At 41.6% G+C, this 23298-nt stretch overlaps 3 protein-coding genes across 3 annotated transcripts in view; 1 reads left to right on the top strand and 2 right to left on the bottom strand.

Moving 5' to 3' along the window:
* LOC129777750 (xenotropic and polytropic retrovirus receptor 1) overlaps window positions 1-18271 on the bottom strand; it is a 73937-nt gene extending 55666 nt beyond the window's left edge. Inside the window, exon 1 of the mRNA XM_055784419.1 lies at window positions 18136-18271. The gene's annotated coding sequence lies outside the window, so the exon portion shown is untranslated. The remainder of the gene's footprint in view (window positions 1-18135) is intronic.
* Window positions 1457-8717, top strand: LOC129777985 (probable E3 ubiquitin-protein ligase makorin-1). Its single transcript, XM_055784643.1, has 5 exons — window positions 1457-1664; window positions 1960-2218; window positions 2504-3373; window positions 6976-7243; window positions 7310-8717. The coding sequence occupies exons 3-5, from the start codon at window positions 2523-2525 to the stop codon at window positions 7427-7429; spliced, it is 1239 nt and encodes a 412-aa protein (XP_055640618.1). The 5' UTR covers window positions 1457-1664; window positions 1960-2218; window positions 2504-2522; the 3' UTR covers window positions 7430-8717.
* Window positions 18272-18597: 326 nt separating the features above from the next.
* LOC129777916 (transcriptional protein SWT1) lies at window positions 18598-20737 on the bottom strand. The gene is made up of 3 exons (XM_055784535.1): window positions 20209-20737; window positions 19145-20135; window positions 18598-19082 (listed from the first exon to the last, which is right to left on the bottom strand). The coding sequence occupies exons 1-3, from the start codon at window positions 20686-20688 to the stop codon at window positions 18685-18687; spliced, it is 1869 nt and encodes a 622-aa protein (XP_055640510.1). The 5' UTR covers window positions 20689-20737; the 3' UTR covers window positions 18598-18684.
* Window positions 20738-23298: the final 2561 nt, after the last annotated feature.

Here is a 23298-nt window from a genome sequence, read left to right as displayed (position 1 = left end):
CATTTTCGACCGACGCGCCGAAATCGCCTACTTCGCTGTTGTTCGATGCGGTGTCGCACTCACGAAGGCTCGGTTCAGTGCGAGCGCTTTTCACTGCATCAACATCGCATGCATCATTAGATGACGCTTGCCTCGAAATTTTATTGCCCCTGGCAATGCGATCGTTTTTTGCAGTGCTCGAGCCTGTCTTCCTCTTCTTCTTGCTCATCGCACACTACGTGAAGCGTCCAATTTATGACGCGGAAAGAAAAACACACACGATACGAATAACGCGAAAAACGAACAGGAAAACCAAACGACGATATCCAAGTTGGATTACCACTGGTGGGGTCCAATCTTAGATCGAAGCGCAGCGAAAGCAGTCCGATGCCGAATGAAAGTTTGCCGAGATCCATTGTTTATACTCTAGGCAAGTATTCCCCTTCATTCTTCTACTTTTCCTTTGTTCACGGAGACTTTGAATCCTACGATTTCCCCTCCGTTGGTCGTCGATAGGTTGCTCGTTATTGGCATCTCTGTTCGGGAAAGCACACAAATGGACAGAACAAATGTATGGGAAAATGGAAACGCTTAAAGTTTTCATGAATTTTAACCATTTACAAACCAGGGGATTCTAATGTATAGCATATTAAACAAATCTTACGGAATTTCCGATTCGTTTAGTATGTAAATCGCCAAAATCCGTTCGCGGCAAAAATAGTTATTAACGTTAACTTTATTTCATAAAAACGTGACCTGTTTTCTGATTTGGCACCCTTAATGAAAGACGTAGTTCTACGTCAAAAAATCTGGCATCCCTTTTGGCAGTTTTATTTGCTACTTGCCATTTTTGCCACACTTAGATTACTACAGTGGCAAACAATGCCAAACATCGAAAATACAAAACAAAATTACTGAAATATTTAACGTACGTCAGTACATGGTTTGACAAATTGGTCTAAAAAAGTTTGAGCAAACAAGTACTAAATATTTGCTCGTCGTGTTTTGTGTCGAATATATTTGATCAGCACACGTGGATCAAATTTTTTCTGTCAAAAATAGTCTAATATTTGACGTCGGTCATGAGCACCCAACACTCCCGGGAAAAATTTTGAGTAATACCAAATACCACCCAGACCTACTTCAGTGCATTCAAAATCGATAGCTCGAAAATTTGACGTACTTCTCTCGCGCTTTTCTTCTTCTCTGCTCGACCGTACGCCTTTGTGCTTTTTCGGTTGATTCCGTTGATTCGCTGCACTTGTGAGTCGGGTTGCCAGGTGAACAGATTTTTTTGTTTATTTAATTTCAAATAAAAATCTCAAGATATTTGAAAATTACTGAAAAATACTGTAAAGCTATCAAACAATTCAAATTTGAACAAAGGTAACGTCCGATTACACATTTTTACGGTTTGCTACGCACTGGATCGCGAAATTAGGCCACCCAAACCTGGCATCACGGCCCGTGTGTTGTTCCTTCATTGCGAGGCAGCGCAGCAGAGGACCGTGAGCCTAGCTGACTTCTGTGTGTGACGGAATTCTTTTTTTCGCAGCTAGCAAAAGAAAAGAGATTTCCTGTGTCGAGTTATTTTGTGCAAAAGGTCCTTCTCCGAAACAACTCTGGAACGAAGGATACCAAACCGGTGGCGTCGCTGAACGTTCTATTCCTTTGTGTAATTTGTGGTAAGTATGCACGATTGCGAGCGATTATATAGAAATGTGGTAATTTCTACCATCCATCGCATTTTTTTTTCTCCTACACACACTTGGAGGGGATTGTCCTCAAAAAGAAAAGCATCGACATTTTGACACTTGTGAATGTCTACTGGTGCTTTGTCGATCTGCACATGCCCCCTTTTTCTACGTCTTGCCCAGCAGTGGGTATGTCGTTTTTCCAAGATCGAAATTTTTATTTTCACTATTTCGCAATGTTTTCTGAATGAAAATCATCGTTTGTTACGTTTATTATACTGTACAGGATCAATCGAGAAGCGAGGGGTTGCTGTTGTTTTGTTGGAATTTGGAATCAAGAATTTCGCCAGAGTTGCGATTAGGCGATTGTTTATTGTAAGAAAGCAATAGAGGAGCCCGTTTGCTTCACCAACTAGAAATACATCGGAGCGAAGAGAGTGTCTTATTGGTGTTTCATACGTATGCCGTGGTTCTAGTCACTAGGGCCCAGTGGATTGGCGACAGAGCGCACGGGATCACGGGAGAATAAAACCATTGGCAGCGGGGTAAGTGAATTCAGTTTGTTTATTTTCTAGTCCGCATTTAAATTGGGTCTGTTTGTCTATTGTATAATGGCAAATGACCATTTGCGAAATCACCTGTTGTGCGGTAATTGCATCTCTTTTCATGGTCGTATTTGAAAACGTAATGGTGTTGAGTGTGACAATGGAGGCCGAATGTATGGAAACAAACAATGAAAGCCGATGGATATTTCAGGAATATATTTTCAATATACGAAGAGTGTTTGGTAAGACATGAAATATTTTATCTCTGTGATTTCCTTTTTCTAGGGTGCATAACCTCTCGACGATGGAATCCCCTGTTAAAATTGAGGCTGACGATTCCTCGTCCGTATCAACAACCCCAGATGAATCCTCAGTGGTGGTGGGGCCAAGCAAGCAGGAAATGTGCGAATACCACAAATCCGGCACTTGCAACAGATCAAACTGTTCTTACATTCATTTGTCCTCGGAGAAAGCAGACCAGCAAACAGCAGAGCCGAAGCAAGTAAGTGGTAACACCACCCCAGGAACGAGCAGCTTTACGATCGATCCTCTCAAGTGGATAAATGCACCGATATTCGTACCGAGGTCCAAACAGTCTCAGCCTGTTGTCGCTGAGCTAAGTGATAATAGGATGATGGATAAGGTAGAGAATGTGAATCCAGAGAAGACTGTGACGGAGACAAAAGAAGAAAATGATCCGTCTGTTGAGTCCTCTGAAGCTGTCTTATCATATGCGGAGATTGTAACCCTTAACAGTAATCACAATGGTTCCGGAATTGTTGACCAGCGAGCGCCCGATTGTCCATTGTTGTGTCCATATTACGAAGTTAGTGGAGTTTGCATGGTGGAAGTCTGTCCTTACGAGCATGGTGAATTGTGCGAGTTCTGTGGTAAGTTTTGTCTCAATCCAGCCGACATGGAACAACAGAGGCTGCACAATGCCGAGTGTATCAAACAACACGAACGCGATATGGAGCATTCGTTTGCCATCCAGCGATCCAAAGATAAAGTGTGTGGCATCTGTTTAGAGGTGATAATGGAGAAACCCGGGAGGTTACCGCGGTTCGGTATTCTGCCCAACTGTAATCACATTTTCTGTCTCGAGTGCATCCGGACGTGGCGGCAGGCGAAGAATTTCGAGAATAAGATCAAAAGGTAGGTGTGCTTTTGATTTTTTTTTTGCGTAGGACTATGTCTTCCATTTCGGTACCGGGGTGTAAATTCAAAGTTTCGAAAACGAGAGTGTTACACTTGGGTGCAAGGTTTTGAACGTTAATACCACTTTGCCGGCTGAACGATATGATATGATAATCACTTCAATCGATAAATGTAATGTCCAAGAGTTATATTCTTGCTACTTTTTGATCCAAACCTTTATTTCAACAGTTTAAAAATTGCTTTGAAAACAGGCAATAGAAATCACACAAATCTGTATATAAGCTGACGCGCGTTCGGAAATCCATTTACTTCAGATTGTGATGTGATATGAGCATGGTCTCGCTCACACGCCTATACATTATGCTCTTCTCTCCCAGTCACATTCTTTTTCTGCGACCAGACTGAACAGAGCATTTTGCGAAAACCGAAGTCTCGATGATAAATCGATACAGATGAGTGCCAGTGACTATGGATTTGCTCATCAAGAATTTCGTTTGATGTTGTTGAAAGTGGACACGGTTTGCTGAGGAGCGTCGAACGACAATCGTCATCAAGGGAAGTGGAGGCAAGTCGTTTGAATTGGGTTGTCCCCATAGGCTAGGTGTCACCACAGAGCTAGAGACGAATGACCTGCATAAGTTTAAAGTCTCTACAAGTCAACAGAACAGCAGCAACAGTCAGTCAGTCAGTAATCCTCAGTTATAATTGTATAACGGCTAGAGTATGTTATCGCTGCTACAAGATTGATAGGACGAAACTGACTTGATTCATCAAGAAAACGGGTTCATCAAGAACCTGTCTGTGTCGACGAAGGGCGCTGGTGCGTCGTGTTTGTTCAAGGTTCCCCCTGTGGCCAAAAAGAAGTCCACCGGCGAGAAGAATGGTACCGCTAAGAAGGTGACCAAGAAAGCGTCTGCATTGAAAAAGGCATTCCGTTTAAGGGGATAAAGGATGGGCATTGAAGACAGCTGTTACATGCACACTCACACACATGCAACTTTTTTCGTTTGGTAGTCATCGAGTCAACATCAATCAACGTTGCCATCGCTGCTACCGAAAAACTCAAAGTTACTACTGTGAAAAATCCAGTTCTTCTTAGAACTTTGAATTACTTCGATGCGAAAGAGTTTATTCTGTTTTCCATTTATAATATAATACTGCTATCAAATACATTTTGTTTCGTAATTTTTTGATCAAGTGCAATTGACAGGAAAATTTCTGAAGATTATTCTTCCCCACCAGTAAAATATATTCGTATTCTATATCTGCTGAATAGAACTAAAATTTTGGTGTTGGAGTGACACAAAAACTTTCTTCTTTCTTTTTTCTTTTATTTTCTTCAATGTTTCTTTTTTAGTTCAAATGTCTCTGTCTCAACTTTTTTCAACTTTGACTTTTACTTTCTGCTCTTCATTTCCTACTCTCTACTCTATACTTCATTCCCTCTACTTTCTATCCTCAACTCTCTACGCTCTAGTCTCTACTCTCTTCTTTACTCTCTGTTCTCTACTCTTTACTCTCTTCTTTACTCTCTGCTCTCTGCTCTCTGATCTCTGCTCTCTGCTCTCTGCTCTCTGCTCTCTGCTCTCTGCTCTCTGCTCTCTGCTCTCTGCTCTTTACTCTCTACTCTTCATTTTCTATTCTCTTCTCTCTACTCTCTGTGGATAACCCGGAGCTAAGGAATCACCCAACGCTCTATAGTATATTCGAGAAAGATTTACTGCGTCTTATCGTTTTCACTGCCAGAAAACAAATAGGTTTATGCTTCGGAAGACACCAATGACATCTGTGATAGTAACGCACCGATTCAAGGCATGACAGATGATATTACCAGTGTTGCCGACTCGTCATTGGTGTACCACACATTCTCTCCTCCCTCCTCCCTCCTCCCTCCTCCCTCCTCCCTCCTCCCTCCTCCCTCCTCCCTCCTCCCTCCTCCCTCCTCCCTCCTCCCTCCTCCCTCCTCCCTCCTCCCTCCTCCCTCCTCCCTCCTCCCTCCTCCCTCCTCCCTCCTCCCTCCTCCCTCCTCCCTCCTCCCTCCTCCCTCCTCCCTCCTCCCTCCTCCCTCCTCCCTCCTCCCTCCTCCCTCCTCCCTCCTCCCTCCTCCCTCCTCCCTCCTCCCTCCTCCCTCCTCCCTCCTCCCTCCTCCCTCCTCCCTCCGCACACGCACACGCACACACACATCGCATCGCAGAGTTAGCAGTGCTAACTTTGTTTCTGTTTTTGTTTACATTCCCTTTGTTTATTTACACCACGCTTTTGGACACGATTTTTCAAGTGCTTTTATTATTAGCGAATTTAGCGCTTTTATTTATAGTGAATTATTTTCCTAACGATATATTATGTCTTTTTTGTAATTATCGGGTGTATAAAACAAAAAAAAAACGGAAAACCTTTCGCATCGCGAAAATTATCTAATTTTCCAGCTCTTATCGCTCAGTTGTTGGAGGCTTCAAACTCAGAGATTTCATTCGCCTCTAGTTTGTCTTCCAAATTTCCATGGCCAGCCACACCCTTATTGATTCATTAGCCAACAAGAAATATGTAAAAGCGATGGTCTAGAGGCGAGGAGCTTAGAAGAGCCGAAAAAAGTTGGTGCAGCTTCCTGTTTGCTGGATACTTTAGGATTATTCTCGACAGACTAGTGAAATGCACGGAGGGTTATCACGGGTTGTCGAAAATACAGTTCGGGTTCCGTAAAGGAAAGTCGACAGTAGACGCTATTCGGACAGTAATCGAAAACGCTCAGGTCTTGCTTTAAAAAAAAAAAACGAAGAGGCGATCGTTACTGCGTGGTGATTTTGATCGACGTGAAGAATGCCTTCAATAGTGCCACCTGGGAGGTCATCGCCGAGGCGCTATACATATTGAAGGTCCCTGGCCAGCTATACAGGATACTGAGGAGTTTTTTTTCCAGAATCGGATCCTGGTATACAATACAATCAGAGGACATATACTGAAGAACATCTCGGCGGGAGTTCCACAAGGTTCCAACCTAGGTCCCACACTTCCGAACACGATGTACGACGGTGTGGAGATGTGGAAGAAATACTGGAGCACGTCGTATTCGTATGTCCCAGATTCACGGCAAGGCGCGAGGGGCTGTCTGCTCTTCATGCTGGGAATATTGCGGAGGAAGTGTGTCTTTTAGAGGGCACCAGGAATGTAGTGAACATTGTAATCGTATACATCATGTCCGAACTACAGCGGAAGTGGAGGGCCAACCATTGTGCTGACAACGTCTAGCTGTTCAAGGTGAAAAACTGCAAGGACTGCTCTAACGGATGGTATTTCAGAAATGTCTATAGGGTGTGGGATTTTATCTTTCGAATGAAATTATAGTCGTGTCACTTCGTTCAGTTGACAAAGAGGTATTGAGGCTCAAAACCTTGTGCCTCCTACGTAATGCTCTCGTTTTCCAAACCAACCTCCCCCCATTTATTCATTCATCCATTCATTGAGAATTGATTCAGATGTAACTTCAAATAAATAATCACTAAACCATCGGTATTCCTATGTCAACCTTGCGGTTATACCACAGATATAATCCTCCTCCAATGTTCTTTTGAACGGTGATTGATAGCATTTCGTCTCGGTAGGGGCTGCCCAACGTGCCGTATATCGTCCGATTTCGTTTGTCCGAGTATTATCTGGGTGGAAGACGTCCACGACAAAGAGAAGCTTATTGATGATTACAAAAAGGCGTGTAACACGACTCACTGCAAGCACTTCAAACAGGGTTCAGGGAAGTGTCCCTTCGGCAATAAGTGTTTCTACAAACATGCGTTACCCAGCGGCGAACTGGTGGACGTCGGCGGACCATCTCGGCCGAGGGGCGAAGGGCGTCCCAGGATAACCCATCTGCAGGTATGGTTTCCCGCAATCGCAAATCTGGTATGGCTATCTTAACTCTCGCTCTTGCTTTTTTTTTAGGATTTTTTCCGAGAAGTATTGCACCAGCGGGGACGCATGCTGGACGATTTCGTGTCGATGTTCTTCTCGGAAAGCGACGATTCAGAGCATTCAGAAAATTACGACTATTACGATATTTAGTTGATTAACTCCGCCTCATAGCAAACGCACCATTGCAGCAGTTTGTGTCAGTAACAGCAGCAGCAGCAGCAGCAGCGGCAGCCACAATTGAGCCAACTGTGCCAATATCATCGATTCGTTTCGAACTGCAATAGCGACATCAATTACTACTATTACTACCGAAACTACAACACCACCATAGCAGCAGAAACAATGCTTTTTTTTCGTCTATTTGGTCCATGTTAAAAATGGAACTACTCTTGCAGGAGGAGAGTAGAGCAAGTTTCCCTCGTTTTCGTTAGGTAGTGCCTGGCGGCGTGCGTACGGACAAAAGGGAACAGGCGTCATCAATGTTTGTGGGATTTTCGTTCACAACTTAGCAGTCTTTTTGATATCATCTTTCAGTGCCGTAAGTCCATATGTGTCCAAGTCGTTTATTTCTCATTCAACGAATAGGAATTTGATGTACAATAGTTTTAGTGTAGAAAAAATAGAACTAATTTTGCGTTAAGGTCAAAAGTGCCCGCACCCCCACCTAGAAAACAAGTTATCGATAAAAGTTTAGTTCAATTTACGTTTAGTCGAAAAGTACACATAGATAACACTTTCGCTGTACCTGTACACACTGTTTACCTCAAACACACAAACAAATCTCGCAGCGAACCTTGATTCAGTCCCCCGCATGATTCGGTTGGGATGAGCCTTAGGTTTTTGTTTTATCTTGTGAGACACTAATTAAATTCACAGTGCAAGAAGACACACGCCGCCAGCTCGTTCACATTATTCGTATGCTACTGTTTACTATAATACAGAGAGAAAAAAAATCCGAGCAAAACAAATAACATGAATTTCTATATTAGGAATGACTGAGTAACTAACCATTGTAAACAAAAATGTTGTCGATCGCTCGGAGGCGAGGTAAGGAAAAAACAAGTAACACATACTAAACAACAACAAAATAAACCCGGACGACATGCAAGCAAGTCATTGTAGGTTTGTAATAGTTTGAGCCACCGGCATGAGATTTGAGGAAAGAATTAGCTGGAAGTGATCGGAGTGAGTTATCACTATTCGAGGCAAACTTGTAACTCAAAATTTAATTATAGGCCCCCGAGGGAGAGGTAATTATGTACTGTTGTCACGGATGCGCAGTTTTTTGTTTCGAATATTATTGTAGCGGTATGTGCCAACTGTTTTGGCGTTAATGTATATTACACCTTGGAAAAAATGCTTATTGTGGATAATACATAATTAGAGGTGATATCAATATAACACACATTTTGTTTGTACAACGATCGTGATCATGCTTCTTCTACCGTTTTTTTTAATGGAAGGAAGCATGTTGCTGGAAATATTACTTCTCACTAGGCAATACTTTTTTTATATTTCTGGCAGCATTCGAATTTTCCGTTAGAAGAACTCTTCTTTCTCTATCATGAACAACAAAAAAAATAGTTTGTACCAGAGATTTTTCTCACAAGGGAGTCTATTGATGTTTCCCGCAAATATTGCTTCGCAGAAAGATTATGTCTTTCGGAAATAAATTGGGGATACTAATTGAAAAACTAAAATCGGTCGCGCCACGAGAATTGTCAAATTTTGGGCCCTTTGACCCATGAACTTTTGTATTTCAAACCTCGGGCCCTATTATAGAAATCGAGGCGATAAGAATTTTGCGCGTTAGCCCCATTTTGCTATTATAGATACCGAGCAAGTCGATAGCATCGACCGAGTGATAGCTATCGGCGCAACTGTCAGAATTTTTCGCTTAATTTTGGTTTGTGCTAACGTAAGGACAATTATCACCACTCACGAGACGCGACACGGGACTAAGACACAACACTTATAGTCCTTACAAACATTAAACGCGTTAAAATTACCTTTTTTCGTCGACCGGTTTCGGGCTCGATGCTGCCCATCTACTGGACGGTGACCGACCCTTTTTTCGATTTGTTTGGTTTGCTTATTGTATATCTTTAGATAATTATTTTGTTTTGGTTTGCGTCCCTGATATTTTTCTTTGGGAAATATTCAAGAAACGCATAAATATATGCAATTGCAACACATGAAATTCGAGCTCGGTAAGAAATTATCTCGATTTACAAAATACGAAATTTTGCTCGGTGTGATAGTGATAGTGATTGTATCGACTTCTCAATTTGATTTACATGATAGGGGCCATTTTTAACACTAGAACTACCGACCGGTCAAAATGACCAGTTGTATTATTTGTTCATAAGATTTTTTCTTGATATTTTATTTCATACTAGCTGACCCGGCAAACTTTGTCCCGTCCAAAATGGTTTTTTTGTTATCAATACCTTCAAACATTCACGTTTCCTTACTAAGCGAATGTTCATGGGTCCAATCGAAATATTGTTCATTGATTGACCTTCTAATCGACCCTTTGAAATTCCCTTTTACTATAAAATTCCTAGTTCTACCAAAATTCGTCATTATAATATCAGATTATTTTTTTAGACACAATTCTCTGGTGTTTTAAACCACTTTCAAATAACATGTTTCTCCGTTACATGGAATAAATGTTTGATACAGAAAATATGATAGGAAAAAGACAGCCCTAAATCGAACAATTCTTTTCTCGTGTTTTGCTCTTATAGATAGAAGAAGATATAGGAGTGCGTTTTATCATATTAAAATCCATTTCCACTTTCAAACAAAGATCAATTTCGTTAGCGCAAACGTCAAATGGACTAACAACACTTGTCACTATGTAATTGTAGAACATATGAGAATTGAATTGTCCGAATTTTCCCATTTTCCTTCAGAGTTTTCCGAAAATTTCCAATTGTCATGTTTGGTTGAAATATGTGTATTTTTTTATGCGACTCCCTTCCATTCCAGCGGAGGGAGGGGTGTCATACCATCATAGAAGCATTTCTCGTACCCAAAAACCCTAACATCCCAAATTTGGCTCCATGTGCTTGATGAGTTCTCGGGTTATGCAGAAGGTTATGTTTCATTTGTATGGCAGCTCCCTTCCCCTTAGAGAGAGGGTAGGTATGTGGAACCACCATAGAAACATTTATTGATCCCTAAAACTTCCATCTACCAAATTCGACTCGATTTGCTTGATTAGTTCTCGAGTTAAGCAGAAGTTTGTGTTTCATTTGTATGCCAACCCCTCTCTGAAGAGGGGTAGGAGTGTCGATTTACCATAGAAACGTTTTTTGTCCCCTAAAACTTCCACATGCCAAAATTGGTTCCGTTTGCTTGATTCGTTCTTGAATTATGCAGAATTTTGTGTTTCATTTGTATGGCAGTCGAAACCTACCATCCCCCCACCCCATGGGAATTTGAATTTCCGAATTTGCTCCATCATAGCTTTCTGAAAACATTCAATTGCTATGTTTCGTTGGAATATTGTTGGTTGAAATACGAGGGTGGTCCGATATGTACTTAGCCTCATCGCCCGATGGTGTCAGTATCGCAAGAGAGATTACTTATCGTGTAGTACATTCTCGTAAACGGCTACTGTCAAAATTTCAGCCGAATCGGACTCGTAGTCTTGTTTTGACCGTGTGTGGAAGCGGGCGTATGCGCGGATTTTAGAAAAATAGAAACAAATGGAAATTCCGCCGTTGCCACGGCCAAATTGGTCGAATTGCACTACGAACTGCTGTTCCATCCACCGTGTTCTCTAGATTTGGCCCCGTGCGACTTTTTTTTTGTTTCCAAACTAAGTTACACACCGAACAGAAACTTGAGTCGAATGAGGAGGTCATCGCCGCCAAGGAGGCCTACCTTGCAGACCTTGAGAAAGTTTATCTTTCAGATGGATTAAAGAAGTTGGAGCATCGCTGGGTCAAGTGTATCGAGCTGAAAGGAGACTATGTTGAGAAATAAATCGCCACATTTCCATTTTTTTTGTTTTTGTAGACTAAGTAACTTATCGGGCTGCCCTCGTATGTGTGATATTTTTATGGAATTTTTAGCAATTTGCCCGATGTGATAGTGATTGTATCGGCTTCTCGATTCGATTTATATGAAGGGTGTGTCACATCAAATTGCATCACGGAAAAAACGCTGTAGAAATTTAATTTTTAGGAATTATACCTTCAGCTTTCGCTTATAATCAGATAAGAGTGTATAGATCACGTTGGCCATGCTTCACTGTCAATTTTTCGTAAATTTGGAAAAATGTCGTCGAACGAAAAAGAGCGTCGTGAATTAATCCTGTGCACTCATTTCGAGAATCCGGAGTTGTCACATCGGGACATCGGTAAGATGATGGGAATCGTCCAATCCACGGTCAGCAGAGTACTAAAACGATACTTCGAGAACCTAACCATCGACCGGAAGGTGAAGAACGGCAAAAATGGATGCTCCGTCAGTGAAAAAGATCACAAGCGCGTAGTTAAGCAGTTTAGACGTGATCCAAGAAGTTCGGTCCGGGATGTCGCCAATAAGCTGAATTTGTCAAGTTCATTCGTCCAGCGGACCAAGCAGCGGGAGGGCCTGCGTACATACAAGGTTCAGAAGGCTCCTAACCGCGACGAAAGGCAAAACATGGTGGGGAAGACGCGAGCCCGGAAGCTGTACACCGAAATGCTGACGAAGCCGCATTGCCTGGTAATGGACGACGAAACCTACGTCAAAGCGGACTTTCGTCAGCTGCCGGGCCTGTTGTTCTTCTCCGCAGAGGACAAATTCAGCGTTCCGGAGGAGATTCGCAAGCAGAAACAATCCTAGTTTGCCAAAAAGTACATGGTGTGGCAAGCGATCTGCTCTTGCGGAAAGCGGAGCGCCCCCTTCGAGATGACCGGCACGGTAAACGGGCAGGGTTACCTTAAAGAGTGCCTACAGAAGCGCTTACTACCACTACTGAAGCAGCACGAGGGCCCGACCATCTTCTGGCCGGATCTCGCTTCGTGCCACTATTCAAAGGACGAGTTGGAGTGGTACGAAGCCAACGGGGTCACCTTCGTGCCAAAGGAAATGAACCCGCCCAACGCGCCGGAGCTTCGCCCAATAGAAAAATATTGGGCGATTATGAAGCAGGCCCTCCGGAAGAACCCAAAAGTTGTCAAATCGGAGGCGGACTTCAAGAGAATATGGATTTCTGTTCAAAAAAAACTACAACCTGACGTTGTACAGAACCTTATGGACGGGGTAAAGAGGAAGGTGCGAGCATACGGGCTTGGGCTCGAAGTATGAATAAAAAGAAAATGCCAAAAGTTGTTTAATAGTTTTTATTTAACTGTCTCAAATTTTCAAAAGGATCGGTCTACTGGGCGAATTTCTACAGCGTTTTTTCCGTGATTTAATTTGATGTGACACGCCCTTTAATAGAGCCAATTGCTTCTCACTTGTTTGATGCGTGTCTGATTTTACACACACACACACAACAAATTCTAGCTCCCCGTTTTGCCTTGAGTCGTTCTAAGGCTACGGTGATACTGGATCGGAGTACGCACGAAAACTTGATTGTACGACAACTGACAAAGAGAAACAAACAATTTTGTTCGGTAGAAGCTGGCGAATTCGAACGAAGCAAGTGGGAAGCAATGTAACCACACCAATACAATTCTATGTGGTTGTTTACTTCTCACGATTGTATGCGTTTCGTGCAGCCTTATTTTCGTAAGAAGCTGCAGGCAGTATCACCGTAACCTAAGCAAAGCATGAAAACAACAGCGCTGCATCCATAGAGCAATTCCATGCCAAATTAGTCTGGTCAGCGTGACTCTTTTCGATTTTTGGAAACCTTGTACATATGCTGGCAGCTACCCAAAATCACAATTTCCATTACCATATGACCAATTTTAATAACGACCTATTTTTTTCATAAGGGCGTATGCGGAAACATTGAACTTTTTTCTTCGAAAAATCGTAACTTAAAATCAAGACATCCGATTAGAATATGATGTATGACAAAGTTGTTGGAGCGCTCACTTCAATATGCAGTGAAGTTCATTCGACGATGAATAATTGAACGGATACAGAGCGTCGTAGAGCAGTTAGCGACGGGAGAGACCGAATGACTTTGGATTTATGTTGACGGAGAAACTGCTGGGAGAAGCAAAAACTCATTTCCAATTGAATGCGAAAGCCGATGGCTTCATAGTTCCCTGACTACCCTCAGTTGGAAATGGCTTTGCCGAGCCCTGGTCGTAAATTAAATAGGTTATATGATAATAAAAATTGTAATTTTGAGTCGTTGACATCATATGTAGAAGGTTTAAAGGGGTCGTGTCAAAATGTTTTCCAGGTGATTTGGCGTTGAATTGCTTCCTACCTACCGTAGGCGCTTGGGCGCATACATAAACAGAGAAAGCAAAGGAGACAACCGTATCCGAGCGCGGTTTAGAAACGAGCTACATAAACACGGTATATGAACACGGTGCAGTAATGATGCTCGAACCTTGAAGCGAACGGTGCTGACAACAAAACATTTTATCTACACTATGATCAGAAAGTACAGGAGATTTTGTATTTAAACGTATCGTGCATCGGGAACCGGTTTATTTATTTTTTCTTATGGTGGTACAACCTTAAGACGCACATCTGACAGGTTTTAGTGCCATCCGGCCATTAGTGTCTACCTGTAGGTCGCAAACGCTCGGAAATGTGGGCCGACAATTCTTGGATTTTGCATGATGATAACGCGCCATCGCACCGAGCCCGAAGTGTACTGAATTATTTGACCAAACATCAAGTACAATTCGGACCAAATATCGAGCAAGCACCGTATTTACCTGATATGACCCCATGCGAATAGATTTCAGTCGATCGAGAAGATCGAAGAGAATGCGACGAGGGAACTAAAGGTCATCCCTTTGTCGGCCTACCAGGGATGCATGGAGGACTGGGTCATGCATCCCATGTGTTGCTTCAGATGGATCATATTTTGAATAAGATAAAATAAATTTTGTCTGAAATTTAACTTTATTTTTTTTTATTTCAAAATTCTCGGTACTTTCTGATCATAGGGTATGTTTCGATACGTGTTAATTCGCATGAGCGAATCCTGCTCACCAGCTAAATCCGAAACAACCCCTAAAACAGGTAGCCAACAAGAAACTGCAGGTGATACGTATGGCATTAAGACGTTGGATACGTATGTCGGGTGTGTCATCAACCAAGGCGTATATCCTAAGGTGAGGCCGTTTCGTCAATAAGTTGGTTAAAGGAGCGGTATATGAAAACAGTACGGAAGAAAGCTGAAGGGGGATTATTTGCTTGAAGCGTGAAAGACACAGACTGATCACGAGCGAGCTTGTTTACAAGCGTATTGTGTTTTGTTTACAAACACAGTAGACTTCCAAGATGGCTGAAGAGTGGTTTTAGCATGTTGGCCCACCTCAGGATATACTTCTAGGCGCCTTGTCATCAACAAGGCAGGTGAATAAGGACAGACTTCTCGGTTTTCGCCAAAGTGGTTTACACTGAGCGTAATAATAACGTGGTTCGAATTGTTCATGGACAACTGGCACTCTGATGGACGAACGGAGGTCCCAAAAATGTCTACATTTTTTTCGTGTAAAGCTTTTAGACTCGCTTTTCAGCTATCTTGTGAACGGAACCAATGACGTTAGGATCGATGGAGGATATGGCGATCTGAAGCCTTCCACTTTCGTACTGTTTGCCGTTTGCACGAGTTTTCTCGTGTTTCGCGTTCCGTCTGTTACGGATGGATCACGAAATAACCCGTGTTTTCTACACTTGAGGGTTAAATCCTTGGTTCGTCAAGAATCTAACAAGGCCTACCGATGGCTCGCCTTCGTCTCATCCACATCGAAGGAAACGATCTCATTCGTGGAATCCGAACAAATGGAGCGTTCAAGTTTGCCCTAAAACTGCGATTTAATTTCCAACCGAGCGAACCAAACTCATACTCTTCGGTCGGTCACGCATCGAGCTATTTCACTACACTTTGAAGCATTCTAACGCCCTATGATATTCAAATCCATCACGGGTCAGACCCGATGTTACAGTTTTTGGTCCAATCGGTAGGTCACGTGTGTGGCTCGATGTTTTAGGATTAGAGGATTAAATACACATTTTTGTATCGTTGACTTTCCAATTACCACAGTAATTGAATCTCGAGTAGGATTATATACAGTAGTAATCCAGAAGAATCACATTTTTTCTCTGATTAATAACGACATGATGTCTGATTGCCCCTAATATTGTTTGAATTCCTTAATTTCCAAGGTTGTAATCCACATTTAAATTTGATAACTCTTCCGATCAGCTAACTGTCTTAATTGGCGATACAAAGTGTTACATTTGAGAATGGGTTGTTTTCAAAGGTTTTCCTCAGAAGAACATATTTCTAAAGCAACTTCTCGGAAGATTCATTTGTTTCCCTTGAATACTGTTATTTCCAGCCATATCATTACGATCAACTGGATTCCTTACTATTTTGGAGTAACTTAGTGAATTAGTAACCTTAGTAACAGTGATTTTAGGACACGATGAGTAAGTATTACTCTGAGATAGTGATTTTCTGCCAAGCAATATTATTTCGCGGTCGGATTCCGCTTGTTATTCTGTTCACTTTGCAAAAGTACAGAATATAGAGACAGATTTAAAGAATATCTGGTGTGATTTTAAGTAATAATAAATGTAATATCAAGAAATTTTCCGTTATATTTGGGGAATAGGTAGAGTCTATGAGCATTTAATTACACAGCAATGTCATCTTTGAGAGCTACACAACAGGGTGTGTTCATATAATTTCAAAATAAGTTTTTTTTTCTTCTGAGTAAGAGAGAGCTTGCAGACAGTTGCCTCTGGGACGCTGAAATGACTCGAGTCGAGCCGCGTTCAGTGGTTTTCAAGTTGCAATCAATCCAATGCCTATTGCTTCTTCCACGATTCCAGCAGGCCCTTAAACTAAGAGTATCAACACATTGTGTTCACATCCTGTATTAGAGCTGGTGGACAACTTTGTGCATCTTACAATCGTTTTCGACTCTATACTCACCTCTTGGATAGTGACTAGAATAGATATACAGTCTATCGCGAAATTGAGTGTACAAATGCTACTTGACGATACTTTCCATTTATTTGGTATCAAATATTTTGTATACATTGATTCTTTTGATGCATATTTATTACTCACACACTTGACTAGCTGTACGTTTATTGTTTATTCCTATAAAGAGAAAATAATCTCTATTCTAGGCATCGCAAAATTGTGTGTACACCTTTAACTTCTCCGAACAAATTAGTCTTGTAGGTAAGTTTCTTTGCGAATTAGCGTATTTTTTTTCATCAGTGTTTGGTGTCAACACTTAACCATTGCTTGGGCAGTGTTGGTTTTTGTTTTTTTTATTGATGTTTGATTTTTTTTTTATCAAAATGGCAAGTTAGAGGAAAGGAATAGATATTGTTACACGTACAATGATAATAAGTATGAATTTTCATGGAAAGACATTGCAATAGCTGCTGCTGTCGGAAGAACCCACTGTACACCAAAGAAAATCATAAACAAGTAGAAATACGAAGGAACCATGGAAAATCTCCCGGTAGAGAACGCAAACGGACCCTATCTTCTGATGATGAACGGGTAATTGTTCGAGCATTGCGAAAGGTATTACATCTCAAAGGTGAATATGAAAAAAAACGGCTACAGTTTGCTAAGGCTTATGTAAACAGACCTTAGGAGTTCTGGAACAAGGTCTTTTATACGGATGAGTTGATATCTTTGAATCGAATCGAAGACAGATGGCGTGAAGGAAACCAGGATCGCTGCTTCAGATTCAGCATTTGATTATAACAGTAAAACGCGGCGGCGGTAGTCAGATGGTGCATGGAACATTGGCGGCTTCTGGAACTGGAACCATGGTGTTTATCGATTCGGCGATGGACAAGATGACTTAATTGATCTTCCTGAAACGTAACCTGCAGTTTCCCGTTCAGAAATTCGGTCTCCCTCGTGATTAATACTTTCAACAGAATAATGACCCGAAGCAAACTGACTTCGTGGTGCTGAAATGCCTGCTCTATTATGTCCCAATCAACTCACAACACCTCCGAAATCACCGAACTTGAAAACTATTGAGTATATATGGTGTGTAATCAAGAACCATGCATCCATCAAAATCCAGGGAACGAAGCGGAACTCAAAACGATGATTACGGAGATCTTGGAGGTACTTCCGTCTACAGTGACCAAAAATCTCGCCTTGGTACTTGCAGGAAGTGCTGGACGCCAAAGGGAGACCATACCAAATACTAGGGGATTGATTTTTGTTATCTATCAACATTTCTGAACTGATTTCAATTTTCGTTTTAAGAAAAAAAAGAACTGTACACTCAATTTTGCAATGTCTAAATAGGAGACTTTTTGTTTGCATTTTAAATGCGAAGTAGAAATGTGACCATCTTAATTTTTTTCTTATCACTACATGAGAGTAAAATGGATCGATTTTACGATGAATATAAGTCGCATTTAGTTATTCATTTTTTAACTCCGAAAAACTCAACAATAACGAACCAGCACTCAATTTTGTGATCGACTGTATGTCACTTTATCGTTAATTTTCTTACACAAGAATGATATCTTTTTTGTATAATTTGTTTCTCGTCGAACTCTGATTTTGATCTAATCGCGAAGCGAAGAATAAGAAAGTTATCACAGAGGAACGTACTTATTCTTCAAGCAAACGTATAAAAATGTAGCGATGAGCAAAACGACAAAAAAAAAACAAAGATATAACACTATAGATACATGGTGAATAAAACATCAATACTTGCATTTCAAAGTGAGAATAATAAAGAAATCTTTAATCGTAACCACGGAACTTCTCGTACGATTATTGAAACACCTTCGATTCGTCCGCACCACTGCAAAGGACAAGCGAACAAGCACCACACTTCCGAATACGCGAGAAGATTTTAAAAAGCGAGTGTGCCATTTTATACCCAACTTCTCCGTGCGCAAATATTGGTCCCAAAGGGGGGTAAAAATAAAACGATATTCAAACAAACTAATCGGTGTGCTTCTCTAATGCTCGGATAACAGTAATATCGAGCATTTTTTCCCGAATTTAAGTGTAAATATTTGCCATTTTTGCACACTCAATGCTGTGTTTTAAACATGACCTCAAATAGGTTTTTTTGAATAAACAGAGCTTGTGATAGTTGTTGGCTTCGAGATATTGTCGGAGGAGATGACTATCACCACGATGACCCTTCTTTCCCAATTCAAAGACTCCGTTCAAACAATTATAACAAGAGATCATATTTCAGATATAAAAATACTCCGTTCTTTACAAAAGTTTTGCTTGACATTTTCAGCCAATATCATCTGTGATCGTCGCTCGCGAACCGTATCCGGTCGGCTTCGGTGCTCAACTCGCTGAACGAAAACGCCTGCACTCCGTTGACGAGTGACTTATTCCTGAGGTTGACATCATTCGAGAGCAACATCAGCTCCGTTGGACTGTTGGCAATAATCTGCTGCACCTGGAGACAACAATTGATGATGTTATCGTCCGGGTTTTCGATCGGAATGATTGCATTCGCCGCGTCGATTGTGGATTGTCCTTTAACGCGTGGATCACGCGTTTTGAGATGCTCGTTTAGGAAGCGAATCGAACGGGACGCTGCCTGAGACAGTGGTCGGCCCTGCTCGCGGTGTTTTATCCGATCCAACTCCTGAAGCACGATGTACGGGACGATTATGATGGGCTGCCCAATGTCTGCAATAAAAAGCGCGATGCTGCATCCCAAGATAATCAGATCATCATGTATAGAAACTTACGAGGAAAGCCTTTCCTAAGGAAATCTTCCACCCCTTTCGAATTACTCAGAAAGATGTTGGTGTCGAGCACCATGAAGAAATACCGCTGAAAGCTTATCTGATCGAACAGATGGGTCTTGTACTCGGGAATGCTTGCATGCAGATAATTTTCGTTGTCGTCGCTGGCAGCGAGTTTGAATCCGAGCGCACGTCGGATGCTAACCACCTCACTCAAGGCCACTTCCTCGGGAATATCCTCCCAGTCCATTCCTTCGACGTTACCCAACTGAGACACGTTGGCGGAACAATCACTGAGATCGGTCATTTCTGCGTCTTCGTCTAATAGGGAAGATTGCAGCGCTACTTCCTGGTGGAGCTCCTCGCGAAATCGGGCCAATCGATCGTTCGCAGGTGATTTATACTCGACTTGTTCTGATACTCTGGAAGAAATTACAATTTCCGCTCTTGGTGAAGAGAACGAAACATCCAACGCTTCCACGCTAGTCTCGAAACATGTTGATGCCGAGTCTTTTCCACTTGGTGATTGTTTCTGCTCTAAAACATCCGTCGTGTGAGTTTTATTGTTTACGATACTGCTGGTTTCGATTTTCGTGGAATTCTGATTTGTGTTTGATTCTTTGCCAGTCAATTGTCTTACCTCCTGCTTTGAAATGTTGTTCAAAAGCGAAGATGAAACCAGCTCCTTCACAGGCTTTTTCGGAATCTTGAACTTACTCAATTCTTTATTCTTCGGCAAAAGAATTGGAAACTCATTTTTTGCTTTTTCAACATGTTCCTCTTTTCGCTTAATTCCCGTCGCTGGTGGAGGCTTTTTCGTGATTGTCCGAGCCTTCGAGCGAACTTTGGCGCCAACTTCGACTTTCGTAGGAGTTAGATCCGATGAATTCTGCGATTTAGTTGAAGGATTCTCAGCTTTCTTTACCTTGGAAGGAGTTTTAACAGATTTTATCGGGGATATTGTCTTTCCCTCCTGTTTCTTTTGAGGGCTTTCCTGAAGAGTTTTATTATCCGTCAGACACATTAAATTTTAAACTCGATTACTATTACTTACGGCTTTACCCTACCTTTTTCAACTGCTTCGCTGTACCACTTCCACCCTTTACAATCATCGCCTCACGTTCGAGTGCAAGTTGCTTTTGAATCCCCTCCATCCGCTCCTTCGCCAAATTTTTCTTCTTGAATTTGGCATCATTCTTCAGGTGCACCACTTTTTTCGATCCCACTACTGGTTTAATCTTCTTGTCAGCTTTCTTTTCCGACTCAGCCTTGATTTCCTTCGCGGGGCTACTTCCGACGCCTTTCGCAACATGCCGTATGATATCCTGCTCCCGTGCTAGAGCCTTCGTCTTGGTCGGGTGTTGCCACAAACTTTCGCGGGTTTTCGAGTTGAAATAGTAGAATTTACCTGGCCGGTTCTTGGAAGCAATTTTTGTCCAGTGTTCCGGGAGTTTGTCCTCCGGTTGCTCGTCATCGGTACCGCTGTTTTTGGTAGCCGTCGATGGGCTGTGGTTTATTTGCGCTGGTGCTTCGGAATTCGAAGACATCTTCCGCTTTGTTGTGAGAAATTTCAGACGAAAACAAATGTATGTGATGAAGACAGTGGGCTGTGTTTGATATTTTTATGTAGAAAAAAACACAAAGAGATGTGAGTAGTCACCATTTATTGTACTAGAATATAGACAAAAATGAATTATTAAAGAAAATTTATTTTTATATTCTTGGTCTCAAAATGTTTAAATATACCATGAATAGTTTACTGAATATTAGTAGTTTTAGGTAACGGAGATAGCAGGATTCACCTCAATGTAAAGTGAGTCTTATTGTTCTTAATTTGAATTATCCTTTGCTATTGATATATCAATGGACAGATGAGAATAGATAAGAAGAGTAGCGGGCGAATTGTCAAATAGAAAAACTGTGACGTACCTCTAGGAACGTTGATAACATTGAAGAAGAAAAAGTAAATATAAAAGCTTCGTCTCGTTCGATGTTTGTAATATACGTAACTCAAGCCTTATCTCGGTTGATAAATGTTGTTATTGATAGCTGTAAATTACAGAAAAACTTATATCTACATACTCATTCCCTTTCTATTCCTTACACCTTCATGCAATTTCTTTTGGGACACTTGTAACGAAGATAGGGTATGCTTGCATATTCTAGATTAACCGTGTATGAATAATAAAGCTGTTAGTTTTCATGATTCTTTTTGTTAAAATATAGTTTATTTATAATAAGTATGTATATTACAGAATTAAATCATAACTAATCATTTAAATTCAATATGAATACTAGTTCATTTATATCAATTGAATTGCTATTATTAATGTAGTTTATATACTTGATGAAAAGTTTCAAGGTTTCATTTTTTTACTGATGCTATTCTCTCCAGAACCGCTCGTCAAAACTGAGACGCTGCCACCCACCGAGTATTCTTGTCAGTTACTCTAGAGAACTCTGAAATTTTATGTTTTAATGTTTCAATAGATGTCCTACAGCGCTGACTTTTTTAGCCATTAGCTCTTCCAATGATGTTCCATAATCTTCGATGTTTTTCCCAGTTTAGCTTCGCCGTCAGCTTGACATGGTGACAGAAGTGGCTGATCACACTTGAAGAATAGCGAATCCACCAGAAAATCCTGAAAAGCCAAAAGTTTTTGGTCAGAGATATCGTAGAGGCGATGGAAAATCGAAATGAAGGTTATTGGAAAACTGCGTTCAATTGGTACGCCAGCAGTGTGGAGCTAGAGAAGCTTTCTGGAAAATGACAAGTAGCCGTGTTCGATTCCTCCCTAGGGTCGGAAAAATATGTATCTACGAGAGCTTTGGGCTTACAGCGGAACAGACAGTAGCACTCAGTGGCGTCGAGTGGAGCTTTCGCACTCGGGCGGAAGAATCAATTTGCACCACTAAAATCATGCGGTCCGCCACCTCCGCACCCCCCAGTCGATGCCACTGGTAGTACTGAAGACTGACGAAAGACTCAGACAATTTTGTCGAGTATTTCGATGCACACGACAGTCTAGTTCACGAGTCGTATCTTTTCAAAAAAAAATCACCTAGAATGAAGGAAAGACCATCGAAGCTTGTCTCATCCGATTGAAAACTCCGAGGTGCATTTCGTAAAAAGAGCTCTGAAAGAAACATTGACCAAGTGTGCCTGGTGCAGAAGTAGTCATCGGCCTCGAGAGGGCCCCGCCTATGGAAAAAGCGCAATAAATTTGGGGAAACTGGTCACAGTAGTGTTTGCCGCAGTAAAAGTATCACCGAAGACAAAATGCTTGACCTCAAAGAAGACGAAAGTGATTAATAAGAAGAAAATTATCGATGCTCTGAAAGTGTTCGCTGTGAATACGAAAGAATGTTCGGAATATTGGATGGTAAAGGTGCGAATTGGTAACAAAGCAATTAACGTAAGCATTGATACGGGTGCACAGTGCAGTGTTATGTCCGCCAAGATGGCCACAAAAATCGGAAGAAAATTCAAAAATCGTTCGTCAAATAACTGATTACGCACAGCGGTGACCGAATCGTCATCAATTCGATAGTGTTGTATGATATTCACGGAGTTGAGTACGATTTGATGTTTCAAATCATTGAACAAGAGTGTACTACTCTGCTGAAAAAGCCCCTCATCAAACGTGTACAGCATTTATTGATAGACAATCACATCCTATATGGCCTGGGAAAACTGAACGACTTTGAGTATGATATTGGTCTAGTTGAGAATCCCAAATTCCCCCTGTGGATCGGGTTCGTTATTCCTGCAAACGCCTCCCGTTCAGAGTGGCATCTGTCCTTGAGTCCTCGCGAAAACTTAAACTCGCCGGTAGAGATATTACTTGAAAAAAAAAACCCGAAATCAATCGTGTGCCGTCAAGAACATATTGAAATCGGAAACGACTGAACGGATAAGTGGAAAACAACGGTTGAATCGAAAGAGACAAGAGCGGTATGCGAAAAGAGGCTCGTAGTGTTTTGAGGAAATTCCTACAAACAGCAGAATGTGTGTGTGCAGAATCCATACGGTTCGCATTACAGGTCTGTTCAATTAGCTAGATGTCGAATTAGAGGCAAATCACTGCAGTTGTTCACTGCTTACGATTGCCTATGATTCGTGCGGCTACATTTTCGTACAAAGCTGCAAGCAAAGT

Source organism: Toxorhynchites rutilus, chromosome 1 (genome assembly GCF_029784135.1).
Source record: "Toxorhynchites rutilus septentrionalis strain SRP chromosome 1, ASM2978413v1, whole genome shotgun sequence".
NCBI classification, from domain to species: Eukaryota; Metazoa; Arthropoda; class Insecta; order Diptera; family Culicidae; genus Toxorhynchites; species Toxorhynchites rutilus.
The sequence above is the reverse complement of the archived record's forward strand: the minus strand, read 5'-3'. Positions and strand labels throughout refer to the sequence as shown.